At 40.2% G+C, this 25856-nt stretch overlaps 1 protein-coding gene across 8 annotated transcripts in view; it reads left to right on the forward strand.

Annotated features, from left to right (window-relative positions):
• Positions 1–224: 224 nt before the first annotated feature.
• KIF3A (kinesin family member 3A) overlaps positions 225–25856 on the forward strand; it is a 56259-nt gene continuing 30627 nt past the window's right edge. For 2 of the 8 annotated variants that reach the window (XM_019642242.1, XM_019642246.1), the window contains exons 1-5: positions 237–385; positions 3140–3413; positions 14398–14542; positions 14678–14762; positions 25477–25582. In XM_019642242.1, the coding sequence (XP_019497787.1) occupies positions 380–385; positions 3140–3413; positions 14398–14542; positions 14678–14762; positions 25477–25582 (616 nt within the window). In that variant the 5' untranslated portion in view covers positions 237–379. Of the gene's footprint in view, positions 386–409; positions 485–840; positions 863–3139; positions 3414–14397; positions 14543–14677; positions 14763–25476; positions 25583–25856 lie in introns of those variants that run through there. The other 6 variants (XM_019642240.1, XM_019642241.1, XM_019642245.1 and 3 more) reach the window with 5 other exon arrangements.

A 25856-nucleotide genomic window follows, 5' to 3' on the forward strand; every position in this document is an offset into this window, starting at 1 on the left:
AAATGGGGCTTGCGATCTAGAACGCCTCCTCCTCCCAACCAGTGGCAGCCAGGTATGCCCAACCAGATGCGGGCCATTTTTAGCGCAGCGAAATGGTAGCTTTGCGCAGGCGTAGCTTCAGCCTGGCGTCCTAGGAGACGGACTCGAAAAGCCGCCGCGCAGGCGTAATTCAAGAGGCAGAGGAGACTAGAGGCCCCGGGATGGGGCGGGGCGAGATGGGAGTGCGCCTGCGCACAACGCGCTCTCGCTCTAAGGAGCCGCAGTCTCGAGAGCGCGAGGGTGGTGTTTCGGTAATCTCTGGCAAGCCTCTCCCGCGAACCCCGCGCCGTTGGACTGCACCCTGGGAGGGGCTGACCGCCGGGTACAGGGGAGAACCACGATGCCGGTGAGGAGAGTCGCTCAGCGGCTGTGGTTCCTCATCTCCGCGCCGGGCTCCGGGGGCGCGGTCGTTGCCATGGATGCGCGGAGCAGGCGGGCGGCCCAGGTGGGGCGGGGCAGGGCCGGGCCCTGCGGCGGGTGCGGTTGGGGAACCTGGCGGATAGGCCTGGGGCCCGCGTGGGTCCAGCCAGCCCTGGGAGGGGCCTGGGATAGGCCCCGCCGTCTTCGTCGTTGCCGCATCCCGCAGGGCCTGCGCTGCTTGACATAAAGGCGCTGTGCCAAAGGATGCGCTCTCGCTCCCAGCCCTGCCGGCAGGGTTGGGCGTCTGGGAGCGGCCGCAGAGGGTCGGCTTTGGCTGTTCCGCACCCCGCAGGGTCTGCGCAGCGGAGCTACGCTCCGGAAGGCAGTGAAGAGAGGGCAGGCCCCTGCCTCGAGCTGTCATTCCTCTTGTTGCGCTTTAGCTCACAGTGCAAGAATGTAACCCGTAGGTGTCTTTGTGTGTTAGGGAGTGGGTGGTGTATGTTTGTCTTGTAGGATTTCAGATTGTTACCGTGCACCTAGGAAGGGGCCGTCTTAAGTCCAGTATAGGGTCATGGACAACACTTGAACCGTGGCCGGTTATTTGCAGGTTATGAGGCCTCGGACAATTATTTAATCTTTCTGGGCCCTTAGTTCCCACATAATTAAACTTTTCCTCATGGGGTTTTTATCAGGATGAAATAAGATGCTGCTCAGGAGAACTGAAGGACAGTGCTTGACATTTAGCATTAAATGCTCAATATTTGTTCTTTGTTGTTGCTTTCAAGTTATTTATCAATTTGTTCAACAGATACTGGGCACCCACCACGTGTTAGGCACAGGAGATACAATATTGAGCAAAACAAGCTTGGTTCTTGAACTTGAGAAGAGAGAAGCTTGCCTTCTTGGGCAGGGATGAGAACCATACGTGTTTATAGAGACAAGACACTTAACACTAATGAAGTCAATGGATGGCATACAATACATAGAAGTAGATTCTGGTGAATTGTAATGTGTTGCCATGTAGGAATGCTGGCCTACAGATGTCAGATCATCTGATTTTTTTTTTAAAGAGAATCTAGAAATTGTTATTTTTGTGAAGTTTTTCAATTTTACCAAATAATTCAAAAGATTTTTAAATATTACGAGCCAAACATAAGACATTTGTGGGCTGAGTTCAGCCCCTTGGCTACCTGTTTGCAACCTCTGGTGTAGACAAAGACAGACATTAATCAAATAACGAACAATCAAAGTGGAATTGTAACCAGATGTAGAAGAAGGAGCTTGAAGAGGGTGCTCTCAGGGCCTATACAGGCATACCTCATTTTATTGCGCATCATTTTATTGGGCTCCACAGATGTTTCTTTCTCCCCCCCCCACACACACACAAATTGAAGGCAAGACCTTCCACCAGCAAAAAGATTGACTCCCTCTATTGCAATGCTCGCTTTATTGCTGTTACTGGAACGGAATCCGCAATGTCTCCGAGGTATGCCTGTACAAGGGTTTGACCTACTCAGGGAAGTCTGCCTAGATGAAGTGGTGGTTGAGCTGAGACCTATAGTATAAGTGAAGAGGAAACTGAGGAATGTTCTAGGCAGAGGGAACAGCACATAAAGACTCCTGTGGTAAGAAGGAGCATGGTGACAAGAAAAGGCCTTAAAGAAAACCAGTGTGGCTGTGGCTGAGAAAACCAACAGGGTAGCTTGTGAAATGAGACTAGAATAGGCATGGGCCAGAGCCAGAGCTTACAGACTACCATAAGGATTTTGATTTTTATCCTAAGATCTGTGGGAAAACATTGAAGAGTTTTAAGTAGGAGAGTGACATGATTAGATTTGTGTGGAAGCTGACTGCCATGTAGAGAACAAACTGTAGGGAAACTTAATTAGATGCAGGAGTTATAGCTAGGAGTCTTATAATCCAAGGTGAGATAATGGTGACCTAGACCGAGGTGGTGAAAGTAGAGATGGAGAGAAGTGTATTGAATATATCTGTTCCTTGTCAATGACAGTGGCTTGTAGTTGTTTCTCTAATGCTTAGAAGAGTATCTGAAACAGTAGGGATTTAACAAGTATCTGTTCAACTAAACTGTTGAACGTCTTCACTTCAATTATAGGATTGCACTTTAACATAGATTCTTAATCATAAAATTTTAGGAATTGAAGATTAGTGTCATACTAAAACATTTTTCTCTGTCTGCTATTGGACTTCCTTTTCTGTCTTTCATTTATTGTTGTCTTCTACTGTATAAAGAAGGTAGACTATATATGGACATATTATATGATAAAAAACATTTTATTAATTCATTACAGAAAATAAACCTAAAAGTCTCAGGGGAACACAGGACCTACTATTATATTCTTGATTAAAGTTGTTAACCATGATAACATTTGTTTTCCTACAGATAGGAAACACAGGAAGTCAGGGACTTCTGTGCAGGATGACAGTCTATAATATACTGGTTCATTTTCTGCTTGACCAGCATTTACTATAAATGTAAATTAGATTTTCCCTCCCTTCATTTGTATTATAAAATAAACTTTTCCTTTTTATATTTTCTAATAAGCCTTTTTCTATGTATCTGTAAGATCTTTAATTGCATTTAACAAGTATTTATGGAGTGCTTTAATGTGTGCAGGACACTGAGATGGTAAAGTAGCCTTTTCCACATTTTAAATTTAGTCTGTTGAAGGTAAGAGTAAATGTGTTCTTTATTATTTGTAAATATTTTCTCCACCAGATCAATAAATCAGAGAAGCCGGAAAGCTGTGATAATGTGAAGGTGGTGGTTAGGTGTCGGCCCCTCAATGAGAGAGAGAAGTCCATGTGCTACAGACAGGCTGTCAGTGTGGATGAGATGAGGGGAACTATCACTGTACACAAGACTGATTCTTCCAATGAACCTCCAAAGACATTTACTTTTGATACTGTTTTTGGACCAGAGAGTAAACAGCTTGATGTTTATAACTTAACTGCAAGACCTATTATTGACTCTGTTCTTGAAGGCTACAATGGTGAGTACCTTATAGAGTTCACTTTTTTTTTTAAATTTTATTGGGGAATTGGGGGAGGGGAACAGACAAGTTGCTGTCCTTTTGTTCTTCAGTCTAGTTGTGGAGGACGTCGCTTCACTGGCCCATGTTGGTATTCTCATTGCGCACTTCCCGGGTGAGGCAGATCAGTCGCTGGCCACTGGACGGCCACTCACGGCAGCTCTTGGCAGCTCATGCCAGCTGCTCACGCTGGCTGCCGGCCGCTCACGGTAGCTTATGGTAGCCCACTGCAGCCCCACTGCAGCCTATGCTGTCGCCAGCGACTCACGGCAGCCCAGCTCCAGGTTGAGCTGTTGTTCACCATCTTAGCTGTGGAGGGCAGTGTCACTGGCCCTCATGTGGGATCCGACTTGGACCCTGCTGCTCAGAGCTGGCATCCCAAGCCAACTCTTAACCAATGCGCTGCTCAGCAGACCTTATAGTTCACTTTTTAAAACAACTTTATCGAGGTATTATTAGTACCCCATAAATTCACCCATCATGATTTTACAGTTTGATGAGTTGTGGTAAATACATATGGTTGTGAAACCATCACCACAATCCAGTTCTATCACCCTCAGAAGTTCCCTTCTGTCTGTTTGCAGTTCCACCTTCAGGCAACCATTAACCTGCTTTCAGTCTATAGTTTTGGCTTCCTTTGAAATTTCAAGTAAATCAGATCATAAACTATGATTTTGTCTTTTTTGTCTGTTTTCTTTCATTCAGCATAATGTTTTTTAGGGTCATACATGTTGTTGCATGTCTCAGTAGTTTGTTCCTTTTTATTGCTGAATTATATTTCATTGTATACCACCTTTTATAATCTTTGATGGAAATCTGGATTGTTCTAGTTTTTTGTCTATCATTAATAATGTTGCTATGAGCCTTCTTTTATAAGTCTTTGTGCAGATACATTTTAAAGTTTCTCTTGGGTAGATACCTAGGAGTGGAATTGCAGGGTCATATGGTTAATGTATATTTATCTTTTGAAAATTGCCAAACTTTTCTAAAGTGGTGATCATACTACTTTTTTTTCCCCACCGGCCTGATTATGAGGGTTCCAGCTTCTTCACATTCTTGCCAACATTTAGATTATCAGTCTTTTTAATTATAGCCATTCTGGAGGATCTGTAGTGGTATCTCATTGTCTTGTATTTCCCCAATGACCAACAGTGTTGAGTATCTATTGTATGGTTGACCCTTGAACAATGCAAGAGTTAGGGGCACCGATCTCCTGCACAGTCAAAAATCTGCATATAACTATTTATTAGCCATTTATATTAGCCATTTTCCCAAAGAAGAATGGTAAAAAATCTCTTAAAATATTTTACCTATTTTTAAATTTGGTTGCCTGCCTTATTATTGAGTCCTGCTCTCCGTATATTCTGGATTCAAATCCTTTAACAGATATGCGATTTGAAAATATTTTCTCCCAGCCTGTGGCTTCTCTTTCATTTTCTAATGAGAGAAAAAGTTTCAAATTTTGATTAAGTCCAATTTATCAAATTTTTTTTTTTTTTTTTTTAGCTGAGCCATCCTGCCACCTGTTGGCAGCTCAGCGGCTGCTCAGCTCGGGCTGACTCGAACCGCTGTTGCTCAGANGGCTGCTCAGCTCGGGCTGACTCGAACCGCTGTTGCTCAGAGCTCAAACTCTTGAGCGAGCTCTTAACCAACTGAGCCACTCAGCCGGCCCTTCAATTTATCAATTTTTTCATTTGTCATTATGCTTTTGGTGATATAGCTAAGAAATTTTGCCAAACACAAAACTACAAAGATTTTCTATGCTTTTATCTAGAAGTTGTAAACATTTTAGGTCTTACATTTAGATCTGTGATCCACATTGAGTAAATTTTTATATGTGGTATAAGTGTCTAAATTCTTCTTTCTTTCTCTTTCTTTTCTTTCTTTTTCCTTCTTGTCTATGGATATTCAATTGTTCCTGCACCATTTATTGAGAAGATTTCCATTTCATTATTGAATTAACTTGGCACTTTTGTTAAAAATCAGCTGATCGCAAATATGTGGGTTATTTTTGGATTGTCTATTCTATTCCATGTGTGTCCTGTTTTGATTACTGTAGCTTTAAATACGTTTTGAAATTAGGTAATATACATTCTCAAAATTTGTTATTCTTCTTCAAAATTGTTTTGCCTTTTCTAGGTCCTTTGCATTTAGTATTTCACCTTGTCAATTTCCACACACAAAAAACCAAACCCTACTGGGATTTTATTGTTATTCTGATAACACTGAGTCTTCCAATCCATGAACACGATCTATCTTTCCATTTATTTATGTATTGTTTGGTTTCTCTCATCAGTTTTTTGTAGTTTTTAGTGTACAGACCTTATACTTCTGGTAAATTTATTTCTAAGTATTTTTGATGCTATTGTGAATATAATTGTTTTTATAATTTCATTTTTGGAATTGTACTTTGTGAACATATAGAAATGCAATTGATTATTTTAGTAGTTTTTATTTTTTTTTGAGATAAAATTTAAATAACATAAAATTCACTATTTTAACTATTTTACAGTGTACACAAGTCAGGGGTTTTTAGTACATTCATAATGTGCAACTACCACCATTATCTGTTTCCAGAACATTTCCATCAATCCAAAAAGAAACTTTGTACCCATGAGCAGTTAATTCCAATTCTGCACCCTCCTACCCTGGCAACTGCTCATTTACTTTCTATGTGTATGAGTTTGCCTGTTCTGGGCAAACCTCATGTAAATAGAATCATACACTATATATTCTTTTGCGTCTGGCTTGATTTACTTGGCATGTTTTCAGTGCTCATCCATATTGTAGCATGTATCAATGCTTTATTTTTTATGGCCAAATAATATTTCATTGTTTGGAAATGGTATATTTTGTTTAATCATTCATCAATTGATTAACAATTGTTTCCATTTTTTGGCTATTATGAATAATGTTGCTATGAACATTCTTGCACAAGTTATTGTGTGAACATGTTTTCAGTTCTCTTAGGTGTGTATATACATAGGAATGGAAATTGCTGAGTCAAAAGGTTAATTGTTAGACTTTTTACATTCCCACCAGCAATGTATGAGGTTTCCAATTTCTCCACATGAATGCCAAAACTTGTTATTTGTCTTTTGATTATAGCCATCCTAATGGGTGTGAAGTGACATCTTATTGTGTCTTGCAGTTGATTTTTGTATATCAAAATAAAAAACCCCATTATGTCCTGCAATATTATTTCTAGTAGACTTTATTTTTTGGTAAATTCCCTAGGATTTTCTACACACAGGAGCATGTTGTCTGCAAATAAAAATAGTACAACTAAATTCTTTCCATTCTTTTTTTTACCTGAATCGCACGGTAGTTTCATAATTTCCTTTTGTTACGTGAATTGCCCTGGCTAGAACCTCCCATACAGTGTTAAATAGAAGGGGTGAGAGTGGGCATTTTTGTATTGTTCCTGATCTTAGGGAGAAAGCATTCACTGTTTTACCAGTAAATGTGATGTTATCTGTAGATTTTTGATAGACACCCTTTATCAGATTGAGGATATTTCCCTCTGTTCTTAGTTTGCTGAAAGTATTTTTTTTTTTTTTAGGAATGTATATTTTGTCAAATGCACTTTTTTCTGCACCTATTGAAATAATTTTTTTTAAGATTGTTAATATGGTCAATTACATTGATTAATTTTTAAATATGAAACCAGCCATGCCACTTGTTCATGGTGTATTATCCTTTTGTATATTGTTATTGGGTCGTCGGAAAAGTCATGACGAATTTTTCTGTTTTTCGTTGCAAAAATGCGTCATGACTTTTCTGATGACCCAGTAGATTTGATTTGCTAAAATTTTGTTTAAATTTTTGCATCTATGTTCATGAGGACATGAGTATGTAATTTTCTTGTAATATCTTTATATGGTTTGGGTATCAGGATAGTGCTAGTTTCAGAATGAATTGGGAAGTATTCCCTGCTTTTGAATAATCTAGAAAAATTTGTCTAGAATTAGTATTATGTCTTCCCTAAGAATTCACCAGTGGAGCCATCTGGGCCTGGAGTTTTTTTGTGGTGTGTTTGTATGTGGGGGTTGGGGGGAGTTTTTAATTTCCGGTACATTTTCTTTAATAAATACAGAGCTATTCAAGTTACCTATTTTTGTCTTTTGTGAGCTTTGGTAGTTTGTCTTTCATGGAATTTGTCAATTTCATCTAAGTTTTCAAACTTATTGGCAAAAGGTTGTTTATATCAATCCCCTATTCTTGTATTAGAATGTAGTAACCTGTCTCATTCCTGATATTGGTAATTTGTGTCTTCTCTTTTTCTTCTGATTAATCTGGCCAGAGGATTATCAATTTTATTGATATTCTCAAACAACTGGCTTTTGGTTCTATTAATTTTCCTTTATTATTTTTATATTTTCTATTTCATCAATTTCTGCTTTGATCTTTTGTTGTTTCTTTTCTCCTATATACTTGATTCTTCTTTTTCTACCTTCTTAAGGTGGAAGCTGAGGTCATTGTTTTGAGACCTTTCTTCCTTTCCACCATAGAGGTTTAATGCTATAAATTACCACCTAAGTGGTAATTTAATGGCATCCTGCAGATTTTGACATACTGTGTTTTCATTTTCATGCAGTGCGAAATACTTTCTATCTTCCTTCTTGATTTCTTTGATTCCTGGGTTATTTAGAAATGTGTTAGTTTCCAAATATTTTGAGATTTTCCAGAGATCTTTCTGTTACTGATTTAATTCCATTTTAGTGAGAGCATGTACTTTTTGTATGACTTGAATCTTTTAAATTTCATTGAGACTTGTACAACCCTGAATGTGGTTTATTATTATTTAAAATGTGCATATTCTTGAAAAGGATGTGTATTTTGCTGTTGTTGGATGGAGTAGTCTATAAATGTCTATTATGTCAATTTGTTTGATAGTGTTGTTCAAATCTTCTGTGTACTTAATTATTTTCTACTTGGTCTACCAATTAAGAGAGGGGTATTGAATTCTCTAGTATATATATATATTTTTTTTTTAAAGATTTTTTTTTTAATTGGTGAATTGGGGGGATGGGAACAGTGCTGGAGAATTGGGACAGACAAGTTGCTGTCATTTTTGTTCTTCAGTCTAGTTGTGGAGGATGTTGCTTCACTGGCCCAAGTTGGCACCATCATTGCGCTCTTCCCTGGTGAGGCAGATCAGTCGCCGGCTTCTGGACGGCCGCTCACTGCGGCTGCTGGCCGCTCACGCTGGCTGCTGGCCACACACGGTAGCCCATGGCAACCCATTGCCACAGGGACTGCAGCCCACGCCGTCGCCGGCGACCCACAGCAGCCCAGCACCAGGTTGAGCCGTTGTTCAGCATCTTAGCTGTAGAGGGCAGTGTCACTGGCCCTCATATGTGGGATCCGAACCGGGGCCCTCTGGCATCCCAAGCGAGTTCTTAACCATCACGCCACTCGGCCGGCCCGTCTAGTATATTTTTATATTTGCCTATTCCTTTCAGTTGTATCAGTTTTTGTTTTATATATTTTGAAATCATGAGAGTAGATACATAATGCTTAGGACTTTTATGTCCTCTGGATGAATTAACCTCTTTTTCATTATGAAATTATTCTCTTTATCCCTGGTGATATGATTTACTGTGAAACCTACTTTGATATTAATATAGACATTCTAGCCTTTTTTTTTTGGCTTACACAACAGATATTTATTCTCTTGTGAGAATCGAGGCTGGAGACTAGAAGCCCGAGATCAAGATGTAGGCAGGCTTGGTTCCTTCTGGGGGCTGTGAGGGAGAATCCGTTCCATACCTCTCTCCTTGCTACTGGTTGTTTGCTGGCAGTCTTTGGTGTTTCTTTTTTTTAAAGATTTTTTTATTGGGGAGTTGGGGAAAGAAGAACAGACAAGTTGCTGTCGTTTTGTTCTTCAGTCTAGTTGTGGAGGACGTTGCTTCACTGGCCCAAGTTGGCACCATCATTGCGCTCTTTCCGGGCGAGGCACATCAGTCGCCGGCTTCTGGACGGCTGCTCACAATGGCTGCTGGCCATTCACGCTGGCTGCTGGCTACACACGGTAGCCCATGGCAATCCACCTGCCGTTGCCGGTGACTCATGGCAGCCCAGTTCCAGGTCGATCTGTTGTTCACCATCTTAGCTGTAGATGGCACAGCGTCACTGGCCCTCATGTGGGATCCGAACTGTGGCCCTGCTGCTCAGAGCTGGCATCCCAAGCCAACTCTTAACCAATGCGCCACTTGGCCGGCCCTGCAGTTACTTGAAAACAGTTTGATTCTTTCAGATTTTTCTTTGAAAATTTTTTAGTTAGGACTAGAGCAGTGCTCACTCTAAGGTTATTATTCCCCACTACTGAGGCAAGACCGGTTTGTATACTGTACCTAATGTCCTGTGAATTATGAGGTTTTTCCAGTCTGGCTGGTGGCAACAGATTCTGTCCCTGGCCTGTGTGAATGCTGGGACTCTTCCAGCCCTTCCATATGATGCCCACCCCCATCTACCTCCCCGTTTAGTTTCCTGAGACTCTTGTGCTGACTAGTCCTCAGCTGAGTGCTTGAGGGGGACCCTCTGCAGATCTCTGGAGCTCTTTCTGTGTAGCTTTTTCCTTCCTGGTACTGTCTCATTTCCTACCAATTTTTAGCTATGTTGGTCTCTGGACTCAGCTCCTTCTCAGCTCGGGGCATCTGCCAGTCGCTGCTTGGGTTCTGCCCCCTGCTTCATGACTTGGATTCTCTGTTAAGACAGGAAGCCGGGCAGTCATAGCACCCGCCTCACCTGTTTCCCATCTTTCAGGAATCACTGCCTTTTGTTGTCTGATGTCCATTGTCTTGAAATTTGCTGTTTCATATATTTTGTCTGCTTTTTAGTTTCAGCCAGGAGGGTAAATATAGCCCTTGTTACTCCACCTTTGTTGGAAGCAGAAGTGTCACTAGTTTAATTTTGAATTAACAGAATTATGCATTTTAAACAAATTTATACAGAGTAGTACATGAATGTCAAGGGACTTTTCAACTATTTTCCAGTGTATTATGCTGACTGAAAATTGTTGATAGTAACAAATAGAAAAACATTTGGAAAAAGGACAAAAATTAGGAATGCTATAATATATAATGCAGTTTAGTTTGCATTATTCAAATGTGGTTAAGCTATAACTTTTTTTTTTTTTAAAGATTGTATTGAGGATTGGGGGAGGGGAACAGCACTGGGGAATTGGGGGAAGGGGAACAGACAAGTTGCTGTTGTTTTGTTCTTCAGTCTAGTTGTGGAGGACGTTGCTTCACTGGCCCAAGCTGGCACCATCATTGCTCTCTTCCCGGGTGAGGCAGATCAGTCGCTGGCCTCTGGACGCCGCTCACTGCGGCTTCTGGCCGCTCATGCTGGCTGCCGGCTACACATGATAGCTTATGGCAGCCCACTGCAGCAGGGACTGCAGCCTACGCCGTCACCGGTGACCCACAGCAGCCCAGCTCCAGGTTGAGCTGTTGTTCAGCATCTTAGCTGTAGAGGGCAGTGTCACTGGCCCTCATATGTGGGATCCGAACCGGGGCCCTCTGGCATCCCAAGCCAGTTCTTAACCAACGCTCCACTCCGGCCAGCCCCCCAAGTCAGCTCTTAACCAACGCTCCACTCAGCCAGCCCAAGCTATAACTTTTTGGATTGTCCATGGCAAATACATAATCCTTCCACCATTAAAAAAATTTTTTTTTAAGATTAAAACTTTTTTTTTTTTAAGGACAGTTTTAGGTTCACAGCAAAATTGAGCAGGGCACAGAGAGTTCCTATATATTCCTTTTCCCCAGACATGCACAGCGTCCCCACTCTGGGCATCCCACCCCACAGTGGGACATTGACATTGGTCTAGTCCATGAGCCCACACTGACACAGCGGCATCCCTGGCCCATGGTTCACTCCTGGTGTTGCACTTTTTCCAGAACATCATGTAGTTGGGATAGCACAGTATTTAGCATTTTCAGATAGGCTTCTTTCTCTTAGTAATATGCACTTAGATGTTCTTTATGTCTCTTCATGGCTTGATAGCTCATATCTTTTGAGCACTGACTATTATTCCATTGTCTGGATGTACCACAGTTTATTCATCCACCTACTGGAGGATGTCTTGGTTGCTTCTAAGTTTTGGCAATTATGAATAAAGGTGCTATAAACATCCATGTGCAGGTTTTTGTGTGGATCTTCCACCATCTTTTTTTTAAAGATTTTTATTGGGGAATTGGGGAGGGGAACAGTGTTTTCCAGGATCCATCAGCTCCAAGTCAGTTTGTTGTCCTTCAATCCTAGTTGCGGGAGGGGGGGGTGTGTGCAGCCCACCATCCCATGTGGGAGTCGAACTGGTGACCCTGCTGCTCAGTGCTTGCGCTCCCCACCAACTGAGCCACTTGGCTGCCCCCCATCTTTAATGTATAGTCAGGAAATGAGGAGAGTGAATAAAAAAAACTGAGGTCATTTTTAGTTTGTCAAAAGTCAGGTTTTAAAAGAAGCTCATATTGTAGGAAATAATGGCATTAGATTTGTTAAGTTTGACATTAAAAAGCTAGAAATTTGGAATCTCATCTCTGAAAATGAGATTATTTTATTTTGGGATATTTCTGGCCCTCCTTTCTCAGCTCTAAAATTATAGGTTAATATCCTTTTTAAATTAGTAATCTTCATGTATTTAATGCATTTATAGGAATTGCATTAGGAATTAATTTTGAGTTTGAAAATTTTTTTTGCTACTACATACTGTTAAAAAAATATGGGCTCTGGAGCTAAATGGACTGTGTTCAGGTCTTGTTTTACCACTTACTGTGATGTTGAGCAAGGAACTCAACCTCTCTAAGCTTTTGTTTCCTCAGCTAAACTATGGGAATATACATAGTGCCTGGCTTTTAGGATTGGGATGAAAATTAAATAAGAATGCATGTGAAGTACATGGTTTAGCACATAGCAAATGGTCAGTAATTGGCAGCCGTTGTGTCTGGTCTACAGTGCAGTCTGGAGTTCATGATATTTTCAGCTCCTTTGAATGCAATAAGTTATACTGTGTTCTTAATGGAAGAGTTTGAAATATTTAGTTAGAAAAATTAAGACTTTTTTATTCCCATGTGCAAAAAATGGCTTCTGCCGTGATTAATTTATTTTCACGTAAAGTCTGAAATTGATGATGACATTGGAGGTTAACGGAACAGAGTGGCAGTTGTTGAGAAACGTTTTTCATTTATGCTGTCACTTCCTAGGCTAACTTCTCTTACTACACTGCCTCCTGAAGAAATGTCATCCGCTCCCATGGATTCAGTTGACAAATGAATCTCATCCATCCACCTGCCTGCTTGACACATCCATTTGGGTGCATCTTAGGCACTTCAGGCTCAGTGTGCTCCAAACTGAATTCATGATTTTCCCTTTCAAATCATTATTTCTTCTAGCAGTGTTCACCATCTCAATACATGGCATAGCCATACATCCCCTTGTTTAAGCCCAAAATTTGAAAATCATCCTCAGTTCTTCCTTTTCCTTGGTCCTCTTCTGGCTAATTATTTCCCAGGTCCTGTTGGTTCTAGCTGCCAGGTATCTCTGAAATCTTTACATCTTTCTCATTCCCTTTTGTTGTCAGCGTCATCTCTCACCTGGCTAAGCACTCCAGCCCTCTCACTGGTTTCTTCACAGCTCTCCTTGCTTTCTTCCAGTTCTTTGTATACTACAGCCATAGTGACAGCGATGGCACCCCTCTGACTGAAAAATCGTTCTATGGCTTCACTTTGCCTTTAGGATAAGCTCTAAAAGCCTTCCCATGGTCTTCATGGCTCTGTGTGATTAGGTCCCTGCCAGTTTCTTTAGCTCTATCTGCATCCACCTTCATTTTCCATCTGTATCTTCCATATTGGTCTCATTTCATTTCCTCAAAATCTCCATTCTCTTTTTTGCCTCTTGCTGTCCACTCTGTTCCTATTGAATTCTCACTCATATTTCAGACTGTTTCTTCATCCTTACCTTTGTTGAAAAGCCTTCCCTGACCTCTTCTTTCCTCCTGCATCAGTTCTGCCTCGATGAGGTCCCTTACTCCCGTCTACTGCTCTGTGTTAATCATTCCCAACACTCATCTTGCTTATAATTATTCAACCAGTATCTCTTCCCCAAGATTACACACACATAAGATTAGGGATTGTGTTTGTCATGTTTGTTACTGTGTCCCTGGTGCCTGTCACAATGCTGGACTCAGGTGTGTGGTAAATATTTGTTGAATGAATGAATTTAGCCATTTAGGAAGTTTTTATTGCATCTGTCTTTACCTCTCATAATTATACTGTCATCTTTTTTTTTCTTAACTGCCCCATTCCTTACAGCAGTTACTTAAATTTTTTTTAGAAGAAATAATGCACTCATTTTAAAATTAAAGAAGAAAATAACTACTGTTTGCTTGCACTCTACCACGCATTGTGTTGGTTGCTTAAATTGTTTCATTTGGTATTCTTACTATTAATGTAGGGTAGTTATTCACATTTTACGACTGAGGAGACCATCTCTGGATGGATACTTGTCCAAGGTCAAGTGGCTGAAAAATGGCAGATAACTTGGATTCACACTGAGGTCTTTCTGCTCTAGAACCTGTATTCTTTTGCTGTAATTATAGCACTTTCTCCAATTTAAGGTCCACATTAAGTAGTTAATATACCCATTACAAAAAAATGGTTCAAAATGATGTTCACTGTAAGATTTTATGTTTAGGGTTTGAGATACTTTTTATTAATAATTATGAATAATACCTCATTGACTCTAGTGCTTTAACAGTGTTTGACTCATGTGGCACAGAGTACATGTTGTAATTATTGATAATAAAGGTGAAATTTGTACTAGAATAAATTTTAAATTCAGGGAAGAAATTGCATCACAGTGTCAAAAGAGTTAATTTTAAGAGCTATTGTTCTGTAGCATTAGACTCTAAAAAGTCATTGATTTTCTTCATCATTTTCAGGGACAATTTTTGCATATGGACAAACTGGTACAGGCAAAACGTTTACCATGGAAGGTGTTCGAGCTGTTCCTGAACTTAGAGGAATCATTCCAAATTCATTCGCTCACATATTTGGTCATATTGCAAAAGCAGAGGGTGATACAAGGTAAAAGAATTATTTTATTTTCTAATATTAAGAAGTTAAGAAAGACATATAGGTACAAATTTCATAAACATGATTTAAAACTGTTCTTATAAATATTTCATTTTTTTGTTTTTAAAAATGATATTTTATTTTTAGATTTTTGGTTCGAGTGTCCTATTTGGAAATATATAATGAAGAAGTTCGTGACCTTTTGGGCAAGGATCAGACACAGAGGTTAGAGGTAAGGGTAATTGAAATTGGAGTACTTTCAAAGCAATAGAATAAATTAAAGTCCTTTTTGTACAAAAGGTGCTTTTAATATTTTAGTTATTTATTAACCAGGAAATGTCATCACCTAGTTCAAAATAAAAATATTGTAAAAATTTATGCATGGAAAGTCTTGTTCCTACCCCATCAGCCCCATTTCTCCCCATGCTAAGATAATCACTTTCCGTATCCTTTCAGTGTTTCTTTATGTAAATACAAACACATAAAATTTTATTTTTACTCCAAAAATAGCATACTGTATATACAGAGGCTGCCAAAAAAATATATACACATTTTAAGAAAGGAAAAGCTATTAAAATTATAATACTCAATATATACCAATAACAAAAGATGAATACAAGTCACATTTGACTTCTGCAATTATAAGAGGTGCTCAAAGTGGTTACCTTCAGCATCCAGACACTTCTGATTACTGCAAACTACTTCTTGAGCAACATTGACCAAAGTGTCCACTTGTATACATTTTTTTCGAACCCCCAGTATTGATCTGTATGTGGGTTCACATGCAGTTGTAAGAATAATATAGAGAGTGTACCCTTTTCGCAGGTGTACCCTTTACACAGTTTCCAAGTGGTATTTATAAAGTTACAGTACAGTATCACAACCATGATACTGATATTGATACAATCTACAGATTTTATTCAGATACCCCCAGTTTTTCTTGTACTTTTTATATTCTATACTATTTTATCACGTGTAGATTGGTATATTCACTGCCACTTCAAGGTACTAAGCAATTCCATCACAAAGATGCCTTGTGTTGCCCTTTCATAACCACATCAACTCTCCCTCTGTCCCCATCCCTAACCCCTGACAACCCCAATCTGCTTTCCAATTCTAAAATTTTGTCATTTCAAAAATGTTTTATAAGTTTAACCATACAATATATAACCTTTTGGGGTTCATTTTGTTTCACTTGGCATAGCTCCCTGAAAATTCATCCAAGTTGTTGCATGTCTTGGTAGTTCATTTCTCTTTATTGCTGAGTGGATTGCATGGCATATATGTGTATCATAATTTGTTTAACCATTCACTTGCTGAAGGACATCTAGTCTAGGCTGTTTACAGTTTTTGGCCATTACGAATAAAGCAACTATGAACATTCACACATGGAATTTTTATGCAAATGTAAGTTTTTATTCTCTGGTGTGAATGCCCAAGAGTACTCCAGAATTCAAGTCAGAAAATTTTAAACTGTCAAAAATATAGGTATTAAGACTAATTATGAATATAGTCACTAATGTTAGTGTTTTCAATCTGTCTTTTAACCGAAGAAACTTTCTGATTAAGAAATTCTAGCTTGTACACTTTTGGGTACACTTTTGTTTGGCACCAAAGACTACTTTCATCATGCATCTTAGAAAAGGGAAATGTGAGATTCTATGCATAAATGTCAGATAATCACTGTGAATAAATTTGTGAATTGGTTCATTATGCTGTTAACTGACAAGTATAGCTGATTCACGTTCATTATTTCTTTTTAATTGAAATTACTTCACATAGCATAATATTCACTCTTTTAAAGTGTACAACTTAGTGGTTTTTAGTGTATTCACGGTTATGCAACCATCACTACTATCTAATTCTAGAACGTTTTATATTACTCCAAAAAGAAACCCCACACCCTTTAACCCCACCCCGTATTCTCCTCAGCTCTAGGCAATGACTGATCTCCTTTTTGTCCCTGTAGATTTGCCTATTTTGGCTATGTTTTATAAAGGAATAATACAATATGTAATCCTTTGTGACTAGCTTCTTACACTTAGCTTAATCTTTCATGGTTCATCCATGTTGTAGCAGTTATCAGTACTACATTTCTTTTTGTTGCTGAATAATAATCCATTGCATGGATATGCCACATTTTATTGATTCCTTCATCAGTTGAACATTTGGGTGGTTTCTATTTTTTGTCTATGATAAATAATGCTGTTATGAACATTCTTGTACAAGGTTTTGTGTGAGCATATATTTCCAGTTCTCATGATTATATACCTATGAGTGCAGTTGCTGGATTATGTGGTAACTCTATTTTTAACCATTTGAGGAACTGCCAGACTGTTTTCCACAGTGGCTGCACCATATTACATTTCCACAGGCAGTGCATAAGAGTTCTAATTTCTCCACATCCTCTCCAACACTTGTTGTTGTCTGTCTTTTATTATCACCATTGTAGTTGGTGTAAGGTGGTATCTCATCGTGGGCTTGATTTCCATTTCCCTGATGGCTAATGATGCTGAGCATCTTCTGTGCTTACTGGCCATTTGTTTACCTTCTTTGGAGAAATGTTTGTTCAGATCCTTTGCCCATTTTTAATTGTTTTTTTTTTGTTTTAATGTTATTGAGTTATAGTAGTTCATTATATGTGCTAGATATAAGTCCCTTATCGGATGTATAATTTGCAAAAATTTTCTCCCATCTATGGGCTATCTTTTTACTTTTTTTGGTATCATCTGTAGCACAAAAGTTTAAAATTTTGATCATGTCTGATTTCTCTATAAGTTTTGTTGCTAATGTTTTTGTTGTTATAACTAAGAAATCAGTGCTTCATCCAAGGTCATGAAGATTTATGCCTTTGTTTTTTTCTAAGAGTTCTGTAGTTTTAGCTCTTATATTTAGGTTGTTGATCCATTTTGAGTTAATTTTTGTATTTGTGACTGGTGTGAGGTAGAGGAGCAACTTGATTCTTTCGCATGAGGATATCCAGTTGTCTCGGCACCATTTATTGAAAAGACTAGTTTCCCCCATTGCATTTTGCTTTTTTCACTGAACAATGAATTGTGGCAGTATTTCTGTATCATTACAGAGAAAGCTTCTTCATTCTTTTTCTTTTGTCCGTTTTTAAATCTGCAAAATAACCTTCGTATGGACATAATTAAATTTTATTTAATAGCCAGCCCTCTGGTTGTTTCTGATCTTTTGCTGTTACAAACAATTCTGTAGTAAGTAGCCTTCTACAAATATCATTTCATGTGCAGGCATATCAGAGGATCATTCTTTTTTTTTTTTTTTTACATTTTATTGGGGAATTAGGGAAGGGGAACAGTGTTGGAGAATTGGGGAAGGGGAACAGACAAGTTGTTGTCCTTCAGTCTTAGTTGTGGAGGGAGCAGTTAGCTCAGCTCCAAGTCCAGTTGCCATTCGGCTGCCCCGTCAGCAGCTCATGGCTGCACAGCTCAAGGTGCTGTGTGCAATCTTAGTTGTGGGTGAGCATAGCCCACCATCCATGCGGGAGTCGAACCAGGAACCTTGTTGCTAAGAGCGCACACTCTAACCATTGAGTCATCTGGCTGCCCACTGGCAGCTCAGGGCAGCTCAGCTCAAGGTGCTGTGTTCAGTCTTAGTTGCAAGTGGGCGTAGCCCACCTTCCCATTTGGGAGTCGAACTGGCAACGTTGTTAGGAGCATGTGCTCCAACCAGCTGAGCCATCCTGCCACCTGTTGGCAGCTCAGCTCAGGCTCAGCTTACTGGCCCATGTCAGAATCGAACCAGCAACCCTGTTGCTTAGAGCTCACACTCTTGAGCAGCTCTTAACCAACTGAGCCACTTGGCCAGCCCCCTGAGGATCATTCTTGAAGCAGGACTGCTGAGTCAGTTTTTAAATAATGGTAAATATTGCCAGATATTTTAATATTTTAGGAAATGAGACAAAGAAATGATCAGTCTTTAAAACAATATTGGAATTTTGCTTAGAAATGCATTGTCAGTAAAATAATCAGAGAATAATGTATGAGATGTGATCAAACAATACGGTGAATGTTTAAATAAAAAAAGTTCATTATATTAAAAGACACGTTGCCATTAATCCCTCTCAAAAATAACCTCCCCCGCCCCCTTGCTTCAAACACACTTATCCCATTGTTCTGGCCACTTTCTGAAGCAGTTCTGGAAGTCCTCTTTCGTGAGTGTCTTTAGTAGCACTATTGTGGCTGCCTCGATGTCCTGAATCATTTTGACTTTGGGGAAGAGCCAGAAGTCACAAGGTGCCAGATCCAGTGAATAAGGTGAATGAGGACACGGTAATGTTTTTGCTTGACAGAAATTGCTGTATACTAGAAGCGATGTGTGACACGGAGCATTGTCATGGTGGAGGATGATTTATGGCACACTTTAAAACACACCCTCTCTCAACTGTAGTTCACACCCAACTGACTGCACCGAACAAAGTGACCTCACTGTTACTAAGGTTTGACAAACTGCTTTCCATGTTGAAGATCCCTGCCTTTCCATTGGATGGCAGTCAGCAGCAGCATTCACCGTATTTTCTGATCACAATGGAAAGGCTCCATTCCATGTTGCACATCACTTCTGGTACGGCAATTTCTGTTGAATAAAAACATGGTGTGCCCTCATCCACCTTATTCACTGGAATAAATCACCATGCTACTTCCGACTCTCCCCCAAAGTCAAAATGACCATGAAAAATTAATGTTTTGAATCGATTCAGGACATTGAGGCAGCTACAACAGAGCAACTAAAGACACTCACAAAAGAGGACTTCCAGAACTGCTTCAGAAAGTGACAAGAACAATTGAATAAGTGTGTTCAAAGCAAGGGAGCGGGAGTGGGGAGGGTTACTTTGAGAGGGATTAATAGCAATGTGTCTTTTACTGTAATACATTATTTTAAATTTTAATATTCACCGTAGTTTTTTATCACACCTCATATGTAGAGTCACAGTAGCTACTATTGTAGAATAGTGTGGAATATACATAGATTAACAGCAGCTGCTGTTACTAAACTCTTATGTGGTAGTAGGCATTCAGTACAGTAAACTGTGGTAGGAATATAGTACCCAGTTTCCCTGAAAATAAGACCTAACCAGAAAATAAGCCATAACGTGATTTTAGGTGCCAAAATATGGCACCTTGGCATACTGAATATTTTAAGCTGAAGGAGTTTGTGGAAAAGGCACCCTTTTACCTGAAACAGGTCATAAAACCCTCATGTGAGGGGTGCATGCCCTCCATATCCTGGAGGAATCATGCTACAGCTTATTCTCCAGCTAGGTCTTATTTTCGAGGAAACACTGTACACACTTTATTTCATTTAATCTTCCTAGCAGTTCACTTTTTTTGATGTGAAAACAGAAACCTAGAAGGTTTCCTGACTTGCTCAAGGTCATGTAACAGGTGAATGGTGGTGTCATCTGGGATTAAGAGGGTGATTTCTGAGGTCCTACCATTTTAGCTTTAATTCTGGCTCTGACCTCTTGAGCAAGGCACTTCACCTCTCTTAGCCTTAGTTTTGCCACATGAAAATGGAAATAATAGTATCTACTTCATAGGATTATTGCCAACATTAACAAGTTAATACAAAGTGTTTAAATCGACTCTTGACACGTAATAAAGTAAATCAGTAAATATTAGCTTTTTTCTTTTTATAGTTTATATAAACTGAGTTTTTGAAACAATGTATTACAGACTTAGGGATTATATGTGTTCATTGGACCTTAATGAAAACTTATTCTATAGTGATAATGTGTACATAGCAGATGTAGAGATAAGTTTATTTTTTGCTTGTTGTCATCTTTACTTTTGATGGATACTTTGTTAGTGCTGTGCTTTTACCTTTTAAAAGTTTACTGATTTACTGCACAAATTATTAGAATAATAATCATTTGGAGAAAACATCTCCATTTTTGTGTCAGTAATTATAGATCAGATTTATTCTCAGGAACAGTCTTTGCAATGGTTCGCACCTGTATTAGACCCAATTTTTTTTAAAGATTATATTGGGGCATTGGGGAAGGGGAACAGACAAGTTGCTGTCCTTTTGTTCTTCAGTCTAGTTGTGGAGGGCGTCGCTTCACTGCCCATGTTGGTATTATCATTGCGCTCTTCCCTGGTGAGGCAGATCAGTCACTGGCCACTGGACGGCCGCTCATGACAGCTCTTGGCAGCTCACTCTGGCTACCGGCCGCTCACACCGGCTGCCAGACACTCACAGTAGCTTATGGCAGTCCACTGCAGCGTCACTGCAGCCTACGCCTCCAACATATGTGCTCTCTCCTGTCTTAGGGCATTTGGGGACATTGTACTGCCCCCTGTCTCGAATACTTTTCCAGCTTTTTGCCAAGCTGATGGATGCCAACTCACCCTGTAGAATTGAGCTTCCTCAGAGAAGCCTTACCCCCACTTCTGGCTCAGCCCAGCAACCCTGTTAACACACCCCTGAAGCACACTGTACTTCAACTTCAAAGCACTTTTCAGACTTGTAGTTAGTTGATTAGTTATTTGTCATTCACATATTCATATGACAAATTTTAGTGAATGTCTTCTATGTACTGGGTACTACTGTAGACATAGTGCAATCAGCAGTGAGTCTAACAAAGTCCCTGCCCTCGTGGAGTTTACGCTCAGTGGAAAATAATATTTTCGGGCCGGCCGAGCAGCTCAGTTGGTTCAGAGTTAGCGTAAGAGCATGTGCTCTGAGCAACACAGCTGCCGGCTCAATTCCCACATGAACCTGTGACTCTGTGCCTGAGTTGAGCTGCCACTGAGCTGCCAACAGGTGGCAGGATGGCTCAGCTGGTGAGAGCACATGCCCCTAACAACAAGATTGCCTGTTCGATGGTGGGCTTCGCCCTCCTGCAACTAAGACTGAACTCTGCATCTTGAGTTGAGCTGCCGCCTGGATGGCTGACTCACAGCAGCCCAGCCCCAGGTCAAGCTGTTGTTCACCATCTTAGCTGTAGAGGGCGCAGCGTCAGTGGCCCTCATGTGGGATCCGAACTGGGGCCCTGCTGCTCAGAGCTGGTGTCCCAAGCCAACTCTTTTTTCTGTTTTTTTTTGTTTGTTTGTTTTTAAAAAGATTATATTGGGGCACTGGGGGAGGGGAACAGCATTGAGGAATCAATCAGGGAAAGGGAACAGACAAGTTGCTGTCCTTTTATTCTTCAGTCTAGTTGTGGAGGACTTCGTTTCACTGGCCCATGTTGGTATTATCATTGCTGTCTTCCCGGGTGAGGCAGATCGGTCACCAGCCACTGGACGGCCGCTCACGGCGGCTCTTGGCAGCTCATGCTGGCTGCTGGCCACTCATGGTAGCTTATGGAAGCCCACTGCAGCTTCAGTGCAGCTTATGCCGTCGCCAGCGACTCACGGCAGCCCAGCTCCAGGTCGAGCTGTTGTTCACCATCTTAGCTGTAGAGGGCGCAGCGTCTCTGGCCCTAATGTGGGATCTGAACTGGGGCCCTGCTGCTCAGAGCTGGCGTCCCAAGCCAACTCTTAACCAACGCACCACTTTGCTGGCCCTAGACCCCATTTTTTATAACATATTTTGTAATGCCCCTTTGACTATCCTGAAATAAAGTTCATAGATGATGAAATATACCTACAGTCATAATTTTAAAAATATCAATATGTAAGATAAAAGAGAATAAAAGTACTTAAAAATAAAATGCTAGTATTTCAGTATATAAAATGCTTGCTTAGATGTGACCACATTTGATGACAGAATGAAGTAGTTAGTACATAATCATCATGACTGTAACAGCTACAAGTGCAGATTGTTACAAGGATGTTGTATTGGTGACCTAAACACCCTGGTTGGCGTTATTGTCAGTCACATGGTCTTTTAAAACCATGACTCGCTCTTCATAGAGTTCTGGGCTAAATAAAGTAGTTCTTTTCTCAGTTTTCCTACATTCCTATATTATTATACTTATAGAAAAGCACCTTCTCTTTATGTGTAAAATAGAGTTAGGGTCTAGACTCAGGTAATTATAAATACCGGGGGTGCCAAAAAAAAATGTATACACATGACTTCTATTCGTCTTTTATTATCGGTATATATTGAGTATTACAATTTTAATACAGTTTTTTCCTTTCTTAAAATGTGTATAACTATTTTGGCACCCTCTTAGTTTTTTCACCCATGTGAATATTTGGTAGGATGTTCAAAATTTCATGGGTCAATTCTTCATTGATTGAGACCATCCCACCCATTATGAGATGCTTAGTATCCCTTGGCCTTGCCTGTGAATACTAATAGTGTCCTGAAGTGAACCAGAAACTCCCCCACAGAGTTCTAAAACATTCTGAGGGGAGGCGTGGGGAGTGACTGTCCCCATTGAGATTCATCGTTTTAGTGTTATTATACACTGTATTTGTTATAGAGATTTAATTTCTATGGTTTTATGAGAAAAGTTCTTTGATAGCATTACCACTCAATTTTTAAAAGATTTTCGTAAACTTGGAATCATATTTGATTTCTTCATCTTTCATATCTAATCAGTTTATCTACACTTAATTGAATTTTGAATTAAGATCATACTGTGATTGAAAACAACCTTAGACTTTGCAGACTGATATTAGTTTGAAGAATGTTTGTTTCTAGTCTGCAGTAAGACGAGCACAGAAGGTGTGAGTAAATGCTTGAAAACTTTTATAGCAATTGGAAATTGCCATGCCATCCAAGTGCATGATTTTTGTATTTTTCAGAAATATCAGTTTGCCATAGTAGAGATACAAAAATCGTTCTTCACCATACATTTTCTGAGAAGCAGGGAAATAAACAGTAATTTTTGAACCTTTCATCAAACCAAAGCTTATGTGGAAGCACAATGTGTAAAATACATGCACGTGGAGCTCTCTTTGGAACTTGTCTGGGCCTGGAGACCCCAGCCTCCCACAGTGGCCCCTCAGTGCCACCACGAACCTCCTAGGGCTTTCAGAGCACAGTATGAAACCTGCTGGTTTATAGAGACCAACACACTGTTACTACTAATAATATTAGGGCTTCATTTATATCCCGTTACAGAAAAGGGGTAATTTTTCCTACTGTATATCTTTTAAATTGTTATAAAAGAGACCAAACAACCTCCAAAACCCCAACTAAATCTAAAATCTACACCTGGAATTTGGCGTGTCTGCACTTGTGATGTTTGTCTTTGGGATTGTTTTTTTTTGTTGTTGTTTTTTTAAAGATTTTATTGGGGAATTGGGGAAGGGGAACAATGTCGGGGAACTGGGGAAGGGGAACAGCCAAGTTGTTGTCCTTCAATCTTAGTTGCACAGCTAGCTCAGCTCCAAGTCCAGTTGCCATCTGGCTGCCCATGGGCAGCTCGCGGCTGCTCAGTTCAAGGTGCTGTATTCAATCTTAGTTACGGGTAGGCATAGCCCACCATCCCATGTGGGTGTCGAACCAGCAACCTTGTTGTTAATCGTGCACACTCTAACCACTGAGCCATCCTGCCGCCTGTTGGCAGCTTAGGTGCAGCTCACTGGCCCATGTGGGAATTGAACCAGTGACCCTGTTCCTCAGAGCTTGCGCTCTTAACCAACTGAGCCACTCGGCCAGCCCTGGGATTGTTTTTTAAACTTTGGCTTGTCAGCTTTGTCTGTGAGGTCTTACTGCCTGTGGGATGGCTCTCCCCACTGCCAGCCGCAGGCCTCTGTCTCAGTTTCACTTTATTGTGCTGCCTGGGGGAGGTGACCTCCAGAGCCTTCCAAAGTGAATTTTGTATTTCTACCACCATCTGTATTTTATATACACCTATCCCAAATAAAGCCTTCAATAAATAAATCTTCTCATAAGGTTACTCACAGAAAGGTAATGTTTTTACCCGGATGCCATATATCTGAGTATTTTACTCAACTGCTTGATATCCTCTAGTGGCTTCAAACTGCTGTGAAGACCAACAGCAGCTGAATCTTACCTCTTCCTACTTCTGCAGCCAAATACCCCATCGGCTTCCCCACTGCTGCTTACTCTTCCCAGCCACCATGGCTTTGTTCGTTTCTTTTTCTAAGTGCCTCGTGTTTTCCCATTCAGGATCCTTACATGTACTCTCTTTGTACTTCCTGTTTCTTTAAGTCTTAGCTTAAACGTTATCTTCGGGGAATCCTGGCTCTGCTTCACTGGCTTAAGTCTTCCTACAATGTATTCTTATACTGTCCTGTGTTTTTGTTTTTTTTTTTAAAGATTTTATTGGGGAATTGGGGAAGGGAACAGCGTTGGGGAATCTGGGAAGGGGAACAGACAAGTTGCTGTCCTTTTGTTCTTCAGTCTAGTTGTGGAGGATTTTGCTACACTGGCCTATGTTGGTATTATCATTGTGCTCTTCCCAGATGAGGCAGTCGCTCGCCAGTCATTGGATGGCCGCTCATGGCAGCTCACGGCAGCTCATGCTGACTGCCGGCCACTCACAGTAGCTTAGGGCAGCCCACTGCAGCCCCACTGCAGCCTACACCGTCGCTGGCGACTCACAGCAGCCCAGGTCCAGGTTGAGCTGTTGTTCACCATCTTAGCTGTAGAGGGTGCAGTGTCACTGGCCCATGTGGGATCCCAACCAGTGGCCCTTACTGCTCAGAGCTCGCACTCCCAAGCCAACTTTTAACCAACGCACCACTCGGCCGGCCCTATCCTATATTTTTTTAATTCATGGCATTATCACAAATTAAAATAGCTTTTGCGTGTTCCCCCTATAGATTTGTATGTTCCCCCTATAGATTTTTACCTCCACAAGTGTAGAGACTGTCTACTTGTTCAGCATTGTGTATTCACTACCTAGCAGTGTCACATAGTAGATGTTTCAGTAAAGAACATTTATTTATACATTATTTATATACAGTAGATGTTTAATAAACAACACAGTAGATGTTCAATAAATAGCTGTGGAAGAATTATGGATATATGTGTAAATTCTTGTGATTTTTTTTTTTCAGGTTAAAGAAAGACCTGATGTGGGAGTTTATATCAAAGATTTATCAGCTTACGTGGTAAATAATGCTGATGATATGGATAGAATTATGACACTAGGCCACAAAAATCGTAAGTGTAGTGCATAATTGTGATTAAACATTTATGTGTTGAGTAGGCTGGTTTAGAAGCAAAACTGGGGTGGCACTTTGTTCCATAAAGAGTAGATTTTTTAGGTTTCTTGAAAACCCTTCCTCTTTGATTATTTACTGTGTAGAGAGCATATACGAATGAAAGATATCACAGATTGCTTTCTGTGCTGACCAAAATTTTGTTTCTTAGTAATAGTGCTATAACTATATTATTTGGTAACATTTATTGAACACTTACTATGTGGTGAGTGCTT

Source organism: Hipposideros armiger, unplaced genomic scaffold (assembly GCF_001890085.2).
Source record: "Hipposideros armiger isolate ML-2016 unplaced genomic scaffold, ASM189008v1 scaffold_66, whole genome shotgun sequence".
NCBI classification, from domain to species: domain Eukaryota; kingdom Metazoa; phylum Chordata; class Mammalia; order Chiroptera; family Hipposideridae; genus Hipposideros; species Hipposideros armiger.